The sequence below is a fragment of the Ixodes scapularis genome, unplaced genomic scaffold (genome assembly GCF_016920785.2).
Source record: "Ixodes scapularis isolate PalLabHiFi unplaced genomic scaffold, ASM1692078v2 PGA_scaffold7__128_contigs__length_106722199, whole genome shotgun sequence".
NCBI lineage: Eukaryota > Metazoa > Arthropoda > Arachnida > Ixodida > Ixodidae > Ixodes > Ixodes scapularis.
Window position 1 is genome coordinate 3,030,082 of NW_024609882.1, and position 15,056 is coordinate 3,045,137.

General features: G+C 47.7%; 1 protein-coding gene across 2 annotated transcripts in view; it reads left to right on the forward strand.

The window, feature by feature from the left end:
• Window positions 1–15,056, forward strand: part of LOC8028919 — a 168,809-nt gene that overhangs the window by 91,777 nt on the left and 61,976 nt on the right. For both annotated transcript variants that reach the window (XM_029990686.4, XM_029990687.4), the window contains exon 3: window positions 13,938–14,095. In XM_029990686.4, the coding sequence (XP_029846546.1) occupies window positions 13,938–14,095 (158 nt within the window). The remainder of the gene's footprint in view (window positions 1–13,937; window positions 14,096–15,056) is intronic.

A 15,056-nucleotide genomic window follows, 5' to 3' on the forward strand; every position in this document is an offset into this window, starting at 1 on the left:
GTCGGCATCGGCGCCCATTTGTTATTGTGTCAACCGTCGGTCGTCCTGCTGTGGGCCGGCAGCGCGCGCGGGCTGCTGCATGCTTTCGATACGGCGGGAAAAGTAAGGCAGGTTGACAATCGGGAGCAGTTTGCATTCCGGGGGAGACATTATAGAGACTACAAACGCGAGGGGACCGGGACAGGCTATAGTGTTATCGACTCATTGAATTACATCCTTTGTCTCGGTTCCTGACAATCTGTCTTAACTGCCACTCAGCCATACGCGATGACTTTAACCTGGGTCCTCGATGTCAACAGTGTTGTTTATGGTTGCTCAAAGTCAAGGGTTGTGGGCACGCCCCCTCTCCTTGTTTTTTGTTCTGATAAATAAAGCATTTTTTTTGGTCACTCAACTACAAAGGAATGATCGTTTTGGCTCCTATTTTATTTTAATAACACGGCTTCGCGGCTCATCCGCAAGCTCGCAAATTCCGGGCGTAAATCTAGTTGTCAAGCAAAGTCGATACTGATTACTAGAATGACATCATATAATTCTGTAATTCCAGGGGTTATGTGCACGTGTGGTACGGTGCGAAAATTCGAGGTTCCTTGCCAACACCATCTAGAAGAAGACGAAACCTGCGCATTATGTAATTATTAGTGGATACCGCCTTCTTGCGCAAGTGGCAAACACGTTGAAGCTCGATGAGAGTACGTGGGGAAGTTTGCGACGAATTTAACTTGGCGTCGCCGCGCCGCTGCATTGTGTGCACACGGTTAGCGCGTCAGCGACGCGCTCGCGTCTACGCGGACGCGAGCTAGAGACATTATCCACAGGGGCGCCGCCATCTTGACTTGTCGTCACTTCCAGCATGGGCGACGACAAAATAGTAAAACGTTTCAACCTGTAACCGGTAAAAAAATAGGAGGGAGCCAAAACGAGAACGTGTGACGGTAGGGCTTATATCCTTAATGCCTTCCATTGGCGTGGCAAAGGCAAAACAATGTTTTCGCCCATACTGGAAGTGACGTCAATTCAAGATGGCGGCGCCCTTGTGGAAAAGGTCTATAGGCAAAGTTTCACATTGCGGTGGGAGATGTACACGCTCGTGGGACCAGTGAAGCGATTCCCTCTCATCACCTGACCCGAACTCAGAGCGTGGGTATGGGCGGGAGCGGTGATCACGTGACGAAAAGCAGACGTGTGACTGGTCCAACGAGGACGTAACTTCGACCGCACTGTCAGCTTGGAGGTGAACGGAGTATAATGGTGACGTTGGAGGGTGGCACTGCCTTTTCTGCGTACTCTCGTCCTCAGCCACCTAATAGGCGTATCCGGTATGGGCGACGAAAAAATAATCCAACGTTTCAACCTGCAAATTATTAAAAAAAATAAAGGGGAGGCAAAAAGACAAAGTGTGACAGTTTCGCTTATATCCTTAATGCCTTCCATTGGCGTGGCAACGGCAAAACAATGTTTTCGCCCATACTGGAAGTGACGTCAATTCAAGATGGCGGCGCACTTGCAGAAAAGGTCTTTGCAACTCATGAAAGTAGAGCGAGGGAAAGAAAGGGCGGGGAGGAGGAAGCAGACTTAACGTTGGAGAAGAGAGGGGGAAACCTCCTCCCTTCTTTAGCGTTCTGTCTGCTTCCTCTTCCCTGGCCTCCCTTTCCCTCGAGACACCTTCTCGAGTTTAGGGAACCGATATAAAACACGGTGGATAGACCAAACAATCGGTACCTTGGATCGGGAGCTCGGACCGCTCGTTTTCCTTGAAACGGCTTTTAGAGAACCGCGTTTGCCGACGATCGGTGCAGGTCGCGCCCCCTGACAACGGAAATGCGCAATGGCGTCGTAAAGTGGGTAAAGATGGGGCAGGTTTTTGTGGGGTTTAACGGAACTGAAATGAAAACATTTCCCCGGTCAGAAATACCCTGAAGCCAAATTTGTGGAGCTACTGTATTTTGTGTTTATAATGCAATTAAACGGAAAGGTGCAAGCGAGCTGGACAAGAATGACGAACATAATGCCTGGAGAAGGGAAACAAGAGGAACATGGCGCGCACCAGTCTCCTAGCTGTGTTTGGAGATTTGTGTTTGTCCTATGTTCCCCTTCTCCATGGATTATTTTTGTCATTCGTCGTCGTCGTCGTCGGTATTTCGTCTCGTTTTGATAGATGCGAGCGCCGAATGTCGCGGCGACGTCCGTACTGTGACTGAACAGTTCCTCGGCTAAAGGAGTTCGGATTGGCCTTATTCGGCGAGAAAAACTTGGAAAAAGTTCTTTTATTCGACTTGGCTACTCCAAAAAGGAGCAGATTGTTGACGGCGAGACCAGGGACGTTCTACCTCGCGTTTCGTTTGCTTTCTGTTTTATTTGTCGTGAATTCGACTTGATTCTCTCACCGCCACCATGACATATCTTCCAGGCAAAACTACGAATGCTTTCGTTTCCGTTTGAAGCTTCGTCACGCCCCTTTCCACAGCGAAAGGCCGCTCTATAAACGAGTCGAGACGCTTCTGACGTGAGCCTTTTTGACCACATAAACACAGCTTACGTTTCGGACACTGGCCTTTACGGTAAGGCTGCAGCGACTTCGGGCATGCGCATTCCATACCGCAGAGCCGATCGTATCGTATCGTTTCCGCAAAAACGTTTCCCTAAAACTCTCTACTCTTTGATGAGTGTTTCTTCCTTGTACGATGGTCAAGTCACACTGGTTATACAACAACATGTCGGCAGACGCGTTGGAAGCACAAATATGCATTATGCAAACATGATCGAACATGACTGAGGCGTGCCCGCAGATAGGTGTGTCATCATGTCTGCAACATTCACCATGTCTTTCGTATGACGTCCGAGCAGCATGATATGGGGCTTTACATGACATTGACTACGCTCAATGTCATTCCATTAAAAAAAATACAAAAAAAAGGAAAAAAAAAAAAAAACTCGAATATACCTCGGCGGAAGCTCGCATTAAAAAGAAGAATGCACCGAAGGAACTAATCATTGTGTCCGATTCGGGTTGAGAGTGTCAGAGAGGGAAGGAAACAAGAACACTTTTTCGTGAAAATAGAAACAAAACTCCGCCCTGCCATATCTCGGTGGGCGGTTTTAGTTCGCCGCCGGCCGAACCCATTTCGACCAGACGAGACCCCCACGAACCTCACGGCAGACGGCCCTAACTTTTTTTTTTTCGCTTTCCTCGCTTTTCTTACGGATCACGAGTTTCTTCGCAGACGGGCAAAATCTTGTTTTTTTCCCAACCCCCCAAAAAAGGCTACGAAACCGCTTTCCCTCTCCAACATCTCACTACACGTTTTGTTTTATATCTATTTTTGAAGTAAAATGGAAGCTTGCTTGCTCGTTCAAGACGTTCTTAGCTTTCCGGGCCGCCCATAGCGCCGTCACGACGAGCGACAGCACCCGTTGACTTGACGTGACCCACTTCCTGAGGCTTTCCACTCCGACGCAGAGATTCCACGCCAAATTGCCGACGGCCGGCGAAGAAGAGCCTCTTTTGGAATCCTCCGGCCTCCAGCCGAGTCTCCTTCTTAGGCTCCGCAGCTTTGTCACAATCACTAAGAATAGTCCGGCTAATTGCAACTTTTCGTTCATCTCTTCTCCGTGTGCTTCTTTTTTTTCGGTGGTACCAGAACTCTACAGTCGCGTGGTTCCTAGATCAACTCACTGTCAACGGTTTGGACTCTCGTTTTGCAGCGAAGGAATTAGCGTCATTCTAAAACAACCTGACTTCCTACTGTAAAAAAAAAAAAAAAAACACACACACACAAAAAAAACAGCATACACATATAGACACACGCAGACACACAACATTTTAGAACAGATAATTGTTTCCTCTATGCTATAAATTTGCGAAGATGATGTACTTTTCGAATTCTTCATTTTGACTCCGCCGATATGAGACGGTGATGAGAGGTTATTATTACAACTATGAATGAACGGGCCTTCTTTTGTTTGGGTGAGAACCGATCGAGACAGATGAGTTGTCAGGTAATTGTGCCATCCAGGGACCCATCATGACATCCTAGGATTTTCAGGCATTTATAATTCGACGAAACGGTTAGACGTATCAGCGAGGTAGCTGTGGAAAACTCGTAAAAACCGAGAGACCTTTTGTTCTGATTTTCATCGTAAACAGATGCCCATTCGAAAGAGAAAGAAGGAATGTAGTTAAAGCAGTTGTTAAAGTAAACAAATATTGTTGCAAGAGATACATCGATAATTTCCACTCCAGAGAGGTGTCATAAGACACGGCATCTTTTTTAGGGATGACTTTCCAATAAATCATGGAGAAAACGAGATGTACTCATGAACATGATCAACTTTACCATGTTGAAGCAGTTATAATTTATGTCCAGCAAACTGTTAATTGTGCTGATAGGGAATCCCGCTCATTAAGAATTGTTGGCTTATCAATTATGTTCTACAAGGACGCTAAGAAGCAAGTAATACAGCGTCTGACCGTGCAAAACAAAACACCATTTTACACTGAAGCTGACTACGCCGTTCGGGTAAAAGGTTGGACACGTCGGCACTATCAACTGATGTAATCGAACGAATTTAAATGTCACATTTAGTCAAAACATCATAGAGTTGAGGTATTTTCAGAACCTCGCCGTAGAAAGGCTATGACCAAATGACCTGTTAATGATGTTTATAACCTCTCCGAGCAACCATTTTAAAGTCGGCGCAGTTGAATGTAACCCCTAAAAAAATGCAGAATTTGTTTTTTTGTTTGTTCACACGCAGTTGGCGATTTTTTTTTTAGTAAATGAGTTTTCTTTATTTAACCACCACGGCCGTCGAACAAAAAAGGAAGATGAAAGTAAATCGATGTGTCCCCCGATGAATTTAGAGGGGAAATATACGTCACGTGGTTTGAGGTCACATGACGTGGTCTCGTGACAAGAGTTTTACCCAACGTTACTAGAACAACTCACTTGAGAAACTGCCGTAGAGCGTGCTCTGAAAAAGCGACACCGATCCGTGCTGAGAATTGAGCTAATAACGATCGCGAAGCTGCCATTTTTGCCGTCGGGGCCACTCAGTGAACTGTACGGCTGATTGTAATGATTGAGGAGTATCGCATTCGATAGCATCCCCTGTTACTGCTCTATTTTGGTATTCCGCTCGGTCTCGGTGAACGCCTGCGGTCCAGGTTTCGAAGCTGAGTTTCCCATCTGAATGTCTTAGTAACGTTTGTACCGCTAAGCCTAGCGCCGAGATTACCGCCTCAGCTTCGTCGTCGTGCCACGTGACACCATTATACCCACGTATCGTCAATTTCTTCGCTATATTTAACGGATAAATGTGTAACAGCTAGCCGAACCTGTTGCTCGAACGCTGCATCTGAGCGTCGCATAGTTTTACAAATGGCATTGAATAAAGAATAAAAAAGAAAGAAAGCCGAACGAAATCAATGCCGCGCCCTCGTCCGCAAACATGCGGACCTATCAAAACCTCCCCCTCTCCTTCCATGTGGGTGTGGGGGGCGCGAGTTCCCTGTGGGGCCTCCCAACTCTTCCCACCCCCAGAAACGAACTCCTTACGCAATTTACATCAGAGTACAAAAAAAAAAAAAAAATAAAAAAACACCGCCTCCGCTCTAATGGGTTCCCCATTGTCGGTCCTCCGTCGTCGTTCGTCGACGTCGTCGTCGCCGTCGACCGCACGCCACTTCCTCGACCGTTCGCCGGCGGCGGCAGCGACGGCGGCAGCCGGTTCTGAAGCGCGCCGCCGCACGCTCGCTCTGAGCTGCGCACGCGAGCTATTTCGGAGCCGCCACGTCCCTCACAAACGGGCCGAATGTGAGCGACACGCTCCGACGACTTTCCACCGGAGAAGCCGCCCAGAAAACAACAAAACCAAAGGAAGGGGCCCTTCTGGGTCAGTGCGGCAGCGTCCCGAAACAGGCTCGGAGATTCTCGTCTCTTTTTTTTTGGGGGGGGGGGGGGGGGGGGAAAGGACATCCGACAAGATGAAACAAGCACAAACGCACGAAAAGCGAAGCGCGTATACACGCTGAATCCTACTACACCAAGATAAACAACAAGAAAAAAAAAAAGAATAAAATATGTGTAGCTTCTGGGTTAGTGCGGCAGCGTCGTCCCAAAAGACACTCATACCTTCTCGTATCCTAAAAAAAAAAACAATATATATATATATATATATATATATACACGGCCAAAACAAAATACACATGCACAAAATCCGAAGTGTATAGACATAGGGTGCTACTACACCAAGATGAACGAGTCAATTCCACGAACAGGTAGTATTTCGCAAGGTATAGGACAGGGGGGCCTTGCTGCTACAAGCTCCGGCTTACACGCGATTGGATTCCTCGGGGATCGGTGGAGACCGATAGAGATAAAAACGTGGCCGAATTTTCGTTGACGACGATGTGAACGCGTGGTTCTTGGAGGGGTTGGCGTTTGTATTTTTTTTTTAAATGGGGAGGATACGTGCTTGAAGTTTAAGTGGTGGCGGGACTCGAATGTCGTTTGCAACGCACAGCTATTGCTGAAGTCTATTTCATTTGAAAGTTTCGGCGAAGAACTTAAACTCGTAGGCAGATGTCTAAGACCCAACCAAAAAGACGGCAAAGACAGTAAAACGCTTGTCTATAGAATGGGTTGCACCATGTGAACAGAGTAATTTATTATCTATGGTACTACAAACCTCCCGCTGATTCGGGTGTGCAATAATTACACCCTTACTAAACAAAGAATTAAGAGAAATCGGCTTGCCGTATGCATCCTGGGCTTCTGAAAAACACCATCCTGTGGCTTTCATAAACCGACAGGGTGGGAATATCTGTATTCTGCTTCTTTTTCTTTAATCGAGTAATTTATGCGCTAACGAATTGTACTTTAAAAATCGGTGCTGAAAATGATGTGACAAAAACTTTACATAATACTGATGAGCATAAGCCGTACCCCGAAACAATTAGTAACCGCGTCATCATCTTCATCATTTCCGGTCATGCGGCTGTCCCGAGGCTCTGCATACGGCCTACTATCTTTTGCTCTCATGTGAAGCTGAATGCCGACATTAATAGTGGCATAGTAACTCGTGTCAAAAAGCCATACCTTAAAAAGACACGAATTATGCACATTTGCGGAAGAAAACAAGACATATATACGCCGAAAGCATAATTGAAGTGTATATAGAATCTCTCGGTAGTATATTAATGATACATCTTGCATGTGCACATCTTCGTTACTGTACTGGGTCGATGGCAGTAGAAGAGTTTGTATGCGCGGGCAGTGCAGCACTAATGCAAAGCAATTCTTTAAAAGTAAGCGAGAAATATACTTCAGGCATTGAAAGGGCATTCTGCAGAATACTTGACATATTCTTCAAGTACATTGGATTGCTCTAAGTTGGAAATTTGGCGTACTTTTCTAGAGTACTGAATTTTACCAGTGAATGCTTTGTGATCCACTTCGCAAAAGTGTCAGCTTTTACGGTAAGGCAAAAAGTTGGCAGCAGCAGTACGTTCGAGTCAGCAGACGCGAAGCAAAGCAGACCGAAAGGATTGCCAGGCAATCCTGTCGCTTATCTGCAGTAGCCGGCGGCGAAGCAAGGCAGGAGACAACGCCAGGAGGAACTTGAATATCTGCCACCGGGAAAAAATGGCCGCCGAATCAAGATACCTATAAAACGAGTAGAGCTAAACAAAAATAAAATGAAGGCACTCTGGTTGAGGGTGACTGGAAAGAGGAGCAGTAGTATCAGGTTTTACACGTCCTGCCGCTGAAACTGCAGAGCAATTTTGAAGTTCCAAGTTGAAATAAGGGGGAAAGAGGTCGTTAAATCGAGTGTGTCGTGTGGATCGCTTCACGATAGCCACCGGGCAATCTTTTTTTTAGGAGCTGTCGTCAAGGCCGTCTTGTTGCCGAGACTGCATTCTTGAGCACAACTCGTACTGGTCGAATAAGACTGGGGACAATTTGATACCCATTTCTTCCTCCAATCTTGTTCTTTTTAACTGCTGCGAATACACTCATGTCTGGTTAATACGGACACCTCCGATGCCTCCAAGATATCGCCCATATGTGAGCCTTCCGCAATATTGAGACAAACATACGCGTATTTTCCCAGTTCGTCCCCGTGAAGGGCGTCTATTTAGCGGGGTATTCACAATAAAGGGGACAATATTACCGAAACACCATTGTATGGCTAACACGCAGCCAACATCTCTGATCCTCTATTTCAAATATGTGTTGAACTCTAATGTTATTATAAACGAGTTAACACCGCAGTCGGTTTCTGAGTACAACGATGCTGATGTAAGCGCACTTCATTCCATTTAAAAAGAGAACAACAACAAAAAAAATTTAGATTAGAAGCGAATTACAAATTCAGATTAAGAGGAGTTGCATGATGCCACCTGCATTCTCCTGCTGTCGACGCACTTAATCTTTCTTAATCCCGTAATTACCTGGGCGTGCCATTGTCCGTACACTCTCGCAGTATCACACGCTGTTATTTGGACCTTGAAGTCCAAGGACGCCACGTCGACCCTGAAATCAAGGCGCAAGGAGAAAGCACCGTGTAATCCTGCCGTGCTATTTCGGAAATTCGATCAATGGTTGGCTATCATAGAGCGTGCCTGTTTGGTTCAGTGTCGCTATTTGTAATGATATAAAATACGGCTACTAAAGAGGTTAATAAATAATGTGGTTTATACGTATACACGATGCCTAGCCACCTATGTTCCCATGTTCGCTTCAGTGCCGCCAGTTGTAATGATATAAAATTTAGCTAGTAAAGCAACTATTGAATGGTGCCTTTTACCTTCACACAGTGCCTGGCCACACCGTGTGATCCGCCGCAAAACAATAAACTCGCTAATAGTTAGTCTATGCTCCCTGTCCTCAATGTTCGCTCCATTAAGGCCTACAAAGAGAGGCGCTAGTCACCCAACATTAACCGCCATTCATGCGTGACTAATCAAATCACAAGTATTACCGTATCACCCTCCTCTCGCCGTCCTCCGGACTGACCTACACTCGCCACTCAATCACGGGGCAGAGTATATTAGCTCTTATGACGCTTCATTTCCTATCCCAAACATCCGTCAATTTCTCTCCGCGGGTATACGGACGCGGAAGAGCTTCACATCTTCTCCAAACGAAAGCGGCAAAGCAATCTATCGAATAAAACCCCTTTCGATCGTTCTTGATTACGCGCACGACGGCGAAGCTTCAAAGACAAGCAGCCTGTAGCGATTCGCGCTCGGCACATTTGTTCGGTCGTCTCACCGAAATGCATTATTCCCCATCTAACTGCACCGGCTGGCAACGTGTCACTCTGCTTTTTACCAATAAACACACACACAAACACACACACGCACACACACACGCACGCGCACGCACACGCACACGCACACGTACACGCAGACACACACACACACGCACGCACACGCACACGCGCACACACTCTTCGAGTCACCTGTAATTCAGACTGGTTGGCAAAGCAAATCCCCTCCCCCCCCTTTTTTTTTTTTTTTTTCGTCTTGTATTTTGCAGACCGATTTGCCCAGCAGTGAGAGAAAATAAATATTAATAAAAACATATATAGCCTGTCGATCTGGGCCAAGGAACACTCGACTCTCGGTTGTGGCGACACTCTGCACGGGTTACGGCGACGCGGCGTCGGTTAAAACGTGTGCCAAGGTCCCAGACGCGATTCGATAGGATCGCTAGGTTTGCTGTCCCGTTCCGGCGACGCAGGCTCATTTGCGCTGCAGGGCTAATGGCGGTGCCGGCGTCATCAACGCCCCTACGCCGGAGCCGCTCCATTAGGACGGGAGTCTTGGACGACGGTATAGTGTCGGCTTACGAGTGTTTTTGCGGGCATGGCTGGTCCGGGTAGGAATTTCGTTTCGGGAACCCCTTTCTAATTATATCGAGTTTTAGCGTAGAATGTGTTTTATCAGCCGAATTCTACGAGAACACCGCCGTTTCGAATAGCCGCATCGATTAACCGTATCGTAGGGCCGTCATGAAAGCATCGTGCCACGTGACTTCATGCCGTCGCGTGATGATATGATATGCGACACAAAGCGACACCGTCACATAATGTGGCGTCACAGTTACGTGACCTCTTGACATCACCGGATGTCTCACACAAACAGACATAGCCCGAGCCCAGCTCATTCACAACGCGTGCGGTGGTCCCCGGTCTTTCTCAGCATGATTGAGCGAGCGTTTTCTTGTTTGCTATACGTCGTGAGCGGGCGGGAGATCGGTGACCGTGTGCGCTAACGCAGCGAAGCTCAGAGCACGTGGTACGCTCGAAAGCTTGCGCTGCAGATTCCAAGGAACACCCGGGTTCAGTTCCTCACGCCTGCCCGATCTGAATGAGCATCGTTTCCGCGTGCGCGCTCTTGCATCACTACTGCGTGGTGCACGTTAAAGACGCCTATGCTAGCGGTAGTACTGCTCTGAACACATTTCTATCTACACCAAAAACACCGGGTCGGAACGTGCACAGATCCCATTTACGTGACCTGCGACAGAGTCCATGCTGGGCCCTAAGCTCGTCAAGAAACGAAGTTGGGCCGAAGTTGACAGAGCGCGCCGATGGGCGTATCATGACGATGACTTCGCACTTTTTTAGGCAACGTCCAATCGGCGCCTTCCGCGAACTTTCGGCTCCAACTTTGTGTTCGACGAGTTTAGGACCCCAGGGTCGCTAAACTCGTCAAACACAAAGTTGGGGCCGAAGTTGACGGAGCGTACCGATTGGCCTATCGCGACGATGACTTCGCGTTTTTTTCGCCGACGTCCAATCGGCGCGCTCCGCGAACTTTTGGCTCCAACTTTGTGTTTCACGAGTTTAGGGCCCCTGGTCTGAAAAGGCGGGAGTCGCTCTTATTGGCGTGATAAGGTTAGGCTTTTTGTGCCAGATTTGGTTGCGTATAAATAAGTCACAAATTCACCGAGACTTAGAAGAAACGACAATAAAAGTGGTGCGTGCTTCTGTAGAAATATTTTGGGCTATATCCTCCTTTTCCATAGCAAGTTTTACGTGTCGAATAGGGGATGAAAGCTTTTAAGACGAGAACGTTAGGGTAAATGAAAATTACGACCAGACATTTAGCGCGACCACGTAAAACGATCTCGAAGCGACGAACATGTTCGCGTTTTCGTTGGCTGTCTTTATTCCCGCAACAGCCTCCCTCGTGGCTGAGGACCGTCGATACCGCCCAAAAGCAGCCCACGCAGTACCTCAAGTCGAGTGCCGTTACAACCAGTCAGCTAATTCGCTGCCTGCCTTTCCTATTACGAAAGGCGCCATCTCCAACATTTGTATAAGACGCGGAGCCACAAAAGCATCCTTTCAGTCCAGGAAAACAGTCCCGGATGCAAGCGCATCTCGCGCAACCAAAGCCGCCCTCTTGTACTTCCGTCACCCCCAACACTGCGTTCCGATCGAACAACAAAAGGATACCGGCGCACACTCCATAGGGCGGAACAACCGAACGAACAGAACGGCGCGGCCTGTTTCGTCGTGTTTCTAATATTTCTCGCTCCGACCTCCTGTCCGAAAATAGACAAAAAATTACGTCGTTTTATTCTTTTCGGGCGCGCCGAATCGGAAAGCAAACGCGGCATGCCGCCCTACCCGACCACGCGCCATTTCCTCACAACTCCGACACACACACACACACACACACACACACACACACACACACACACACACACACACGCACACGCACACGCACACACACACACACGCACACGCACACGCACAGACACACACACACACACAGACACAAAACAAAAACAACCTCGTGCAACATTTATGGCGCGTTCTAAAGCAATAGGGCAATGCCAGCCACAGCCTGACAGGTGCGGCCAGAACAAACGCGAGGGGAGGAGGGGGGGGGGGACAAGCAATCCATTTTGCGGTCAGGTACAAAATTTATGCGTAAGAAATGCGTGGTAGTTCGACGTTTGGGGACATGTCGGACGATAAATACACAAACCTAAAACGGGACTGCCAGCTGCAGGAACGAGAGCGTGTCGACGCCTAAATCAATTTCACGGCGTTTCGCGCACGCGGCGCGTGCTTTCCTTAACGGGGGAAAGCGACGACATTCCATTTGGATGGGCGAATCGTTCGCCGACTGTCTGATGTATCGGGCTCCCGCTCCTGTCGGCTGCTGCTAAAAACGGGGCTCTGATCGAAACATTTCTCCTCTTTATTTTTATCTTTTAATATTTTTGCTTGTACCGATAAATAGCGAAAGTATAAAGAGCACGTTAGAGGTGGGAGCTACCGATAGTCCCTTGAAACTCAAGAAGGTAGGGCGAGACAAAAGAAGGCCGGGGAGGAGAAAGCAGACGGAACGCTAAAGAGAGGAGGAGGTTTCGCCCTCTCTTCTCCAGCGTTCCGTCTGCTTCCTCCTTCTCCCCGGCCTTCTTTTCCCTCGCCCTACCTTCTTGAGTTGCTACGGACTATAGTGGGACAGTCCAGCATATGCTGGGGGGTCGGTATGCGTTCCAACTCCCTCTTTGTTTACCGGAGAGCGAATCCTCTTTAAATAACACTAATATTATTATTTATAATAATTATCGTTTATTGCAACTTTGAAGTTTGTACATTGAAGAAACGGGTCCGTCGAGAGGCTTGTGGGACTTGGCCCAACAACGTCTGACTCATCGATGCAAATGAGACTGTAATTGGAAAGACACAATACTTAAAAAACAAAATAATTATAATAATGATGATGATGATGACGATGATGATGATAAGAAGAAGAAGAAGAATTTTCTTGGACATGAACAACCTTGGAGAAGAATCTGACTAATGAATGACTAATGGCATGTTTTGACATAAAGGATCACATCTACTTGTGTTCTGTGAGCTGATGTTAAACAGGTAAAACAATGAAAAAAGCTACGAAGTTGAAAAGAGATCTGTCAGTTTCTGTTGCAGTTTTTGGTTCGATTTTACCCACGGTTTGGGTTGCACTATCACTAATTGCGCGTGTTGGTTGCGCACAAATGAGCTAGTGGCCGTTTCCTTGAATGTTGTCCATTCAAATAAATTATCATAATTCCAAAGTGACTCTTTTACAAGAGATTTTCTTCATGTTTCTAGTATTTATCGTTCCAAGCTCCCTAAAATTTATGAAAAATTACGCCGTTTTATTTTTTTCGGGCGCGCCGAATCGGAAAGCAAACGCGGCAGCGCGCCTTCCCGAACACGCGCAATTTCCTCACAGCTTTGACACTGAAGCAGGACAGAAATTACGCACCTTTAGTAAACAGAACTTCCCTTACAAGCTTCGTATTGGAGTACGAAACTGCGAGGACGATAAATAAAGAATAAAACATAAAAAAAACAAATAAAAGAACACCTTTGTTGTTATATTTATTAATGCGAAAACAGTAACTGTTTCATGGAGCGAAGCCGGCGTTATCTGGTGTCTGTAGCAACAAAAAACGGCACGTAAATTCCCATTGGCTGAGCGAAACGGCACACAAATTCCCATTGGCTGCAAGGCGAACGCGCCCCCCAAATAAAACATAAAGAAAAGCACAGCGACGGAGATGCCTCGTCGCGGAAGCCGGCGTGGCGCTCAAGGTCAAAACGGACGGTCTTCAGAGATAAAAGACAAAGAAAGGCACAGCAACGCACATGCTTCGTCACGGAAGTTGTCGTGAAGCCGGCGAGGTTCGCCGCACCTGCGCAATGAGGTAGCGTGATGTCACCGCCGGAGCGCCGTGTGAAGGAGGACGTGGAGCGCTGCTGGTACGAATCCTCTGCTGGTAGGAATGCGCTGTGTGTAGGAATGCTTTCGGGTTCACGCATGTACGCGAAATTTCAGTTGTTTAGTCAAGCGGGTAACATAACGGCGTTGCCGCTGAGTTTTTTTCCTGACCGTATTTCCTTTGTGTCTTCCACAGGACCACATACAGGAAGTTCTGAACAAATGGGACCAAATCGACGACGAGATCTGGGCCAAGATCATCTGTATGGAACGGAACCGGAGAGTTGCCAAAGCCTACGCCCGGGCCCCCGTCCTCACCATCAACGGCTCCAATGAGGGTTTCGACGGGTTCAGGTACGCAAAAACATCCGTTCCGTACTAACTTCCGAGGGAAAGGAGGGCTGGGGAGGAGGAAGCAAGCTGAATGTTGGAGAGGAGAGAAGGAAACCTCCTCGTTTCTGCAGCGTTCCGTCTACTTCTTCCTCCGCAGCCTTCCTTTATAGTAGCGCGATTCCACATCTCCGCGCTAATGTAGACGAAAGTTTGGATACATTTTGCGGGTCGGTTCGATAAATATCTCCGTGGTTCCAATAATCGCAACCCCTCTTTAGAGCACAGTGAAGGAGACACACCTACCAGAGACGGAGTGCAAGAGCATTTATGAAACACTTAGTCAACCCCCACTCCGCCGCGCCAGCGAGGCAAGGAAATGTTCTTACTTGCCAGATGCGGGGTTACCGCGAGCCTAGATTGGAGAAGCATCCAACAAGTCTCCGATAACATATCCGAACCCTGTCGCGGGCGCGGGACGAGTCCCTTTCCCCAAAACGGGAAAAGAAGAAGCGAAACCTCCTCGCTTGCCGGTCGTTACCACGTTCGAGCGGACAGGTCCCCCAGGGAGAAAGTGGAGAGGATGGCCCCCAAGCCCTCAAGGCAGGGCCCTCCTACGCTTCACGAAACATGCCGGAGCTCACGACAATGGGGCCGAGCGTTCCGCGACCCGCGGCCGTTATGTCGGCCATCGGGAAAGGGTGACCAAATAAGTATCCACAGTGACCAAGGAGTTATAAAAGCTTTCGACGAGACATTTTCCAATGTCCAATGTCCAATTGCCACAATGTTTCTTCATTGCACGTACCGATCTCCTTTGAAAACCGGTGCTCGAAATAAAACGGTTTCTGCTCGTCAACTATATCTGAAACCCCTTAGTGTCACTCTACTGCGTTTTTTGTTGTCCTTTAAAGTTAGTGATAAAAACGATCTACCCCGTTTATGAAGATAGAGATTATATTTTGTCCAGACGTACACACCTATA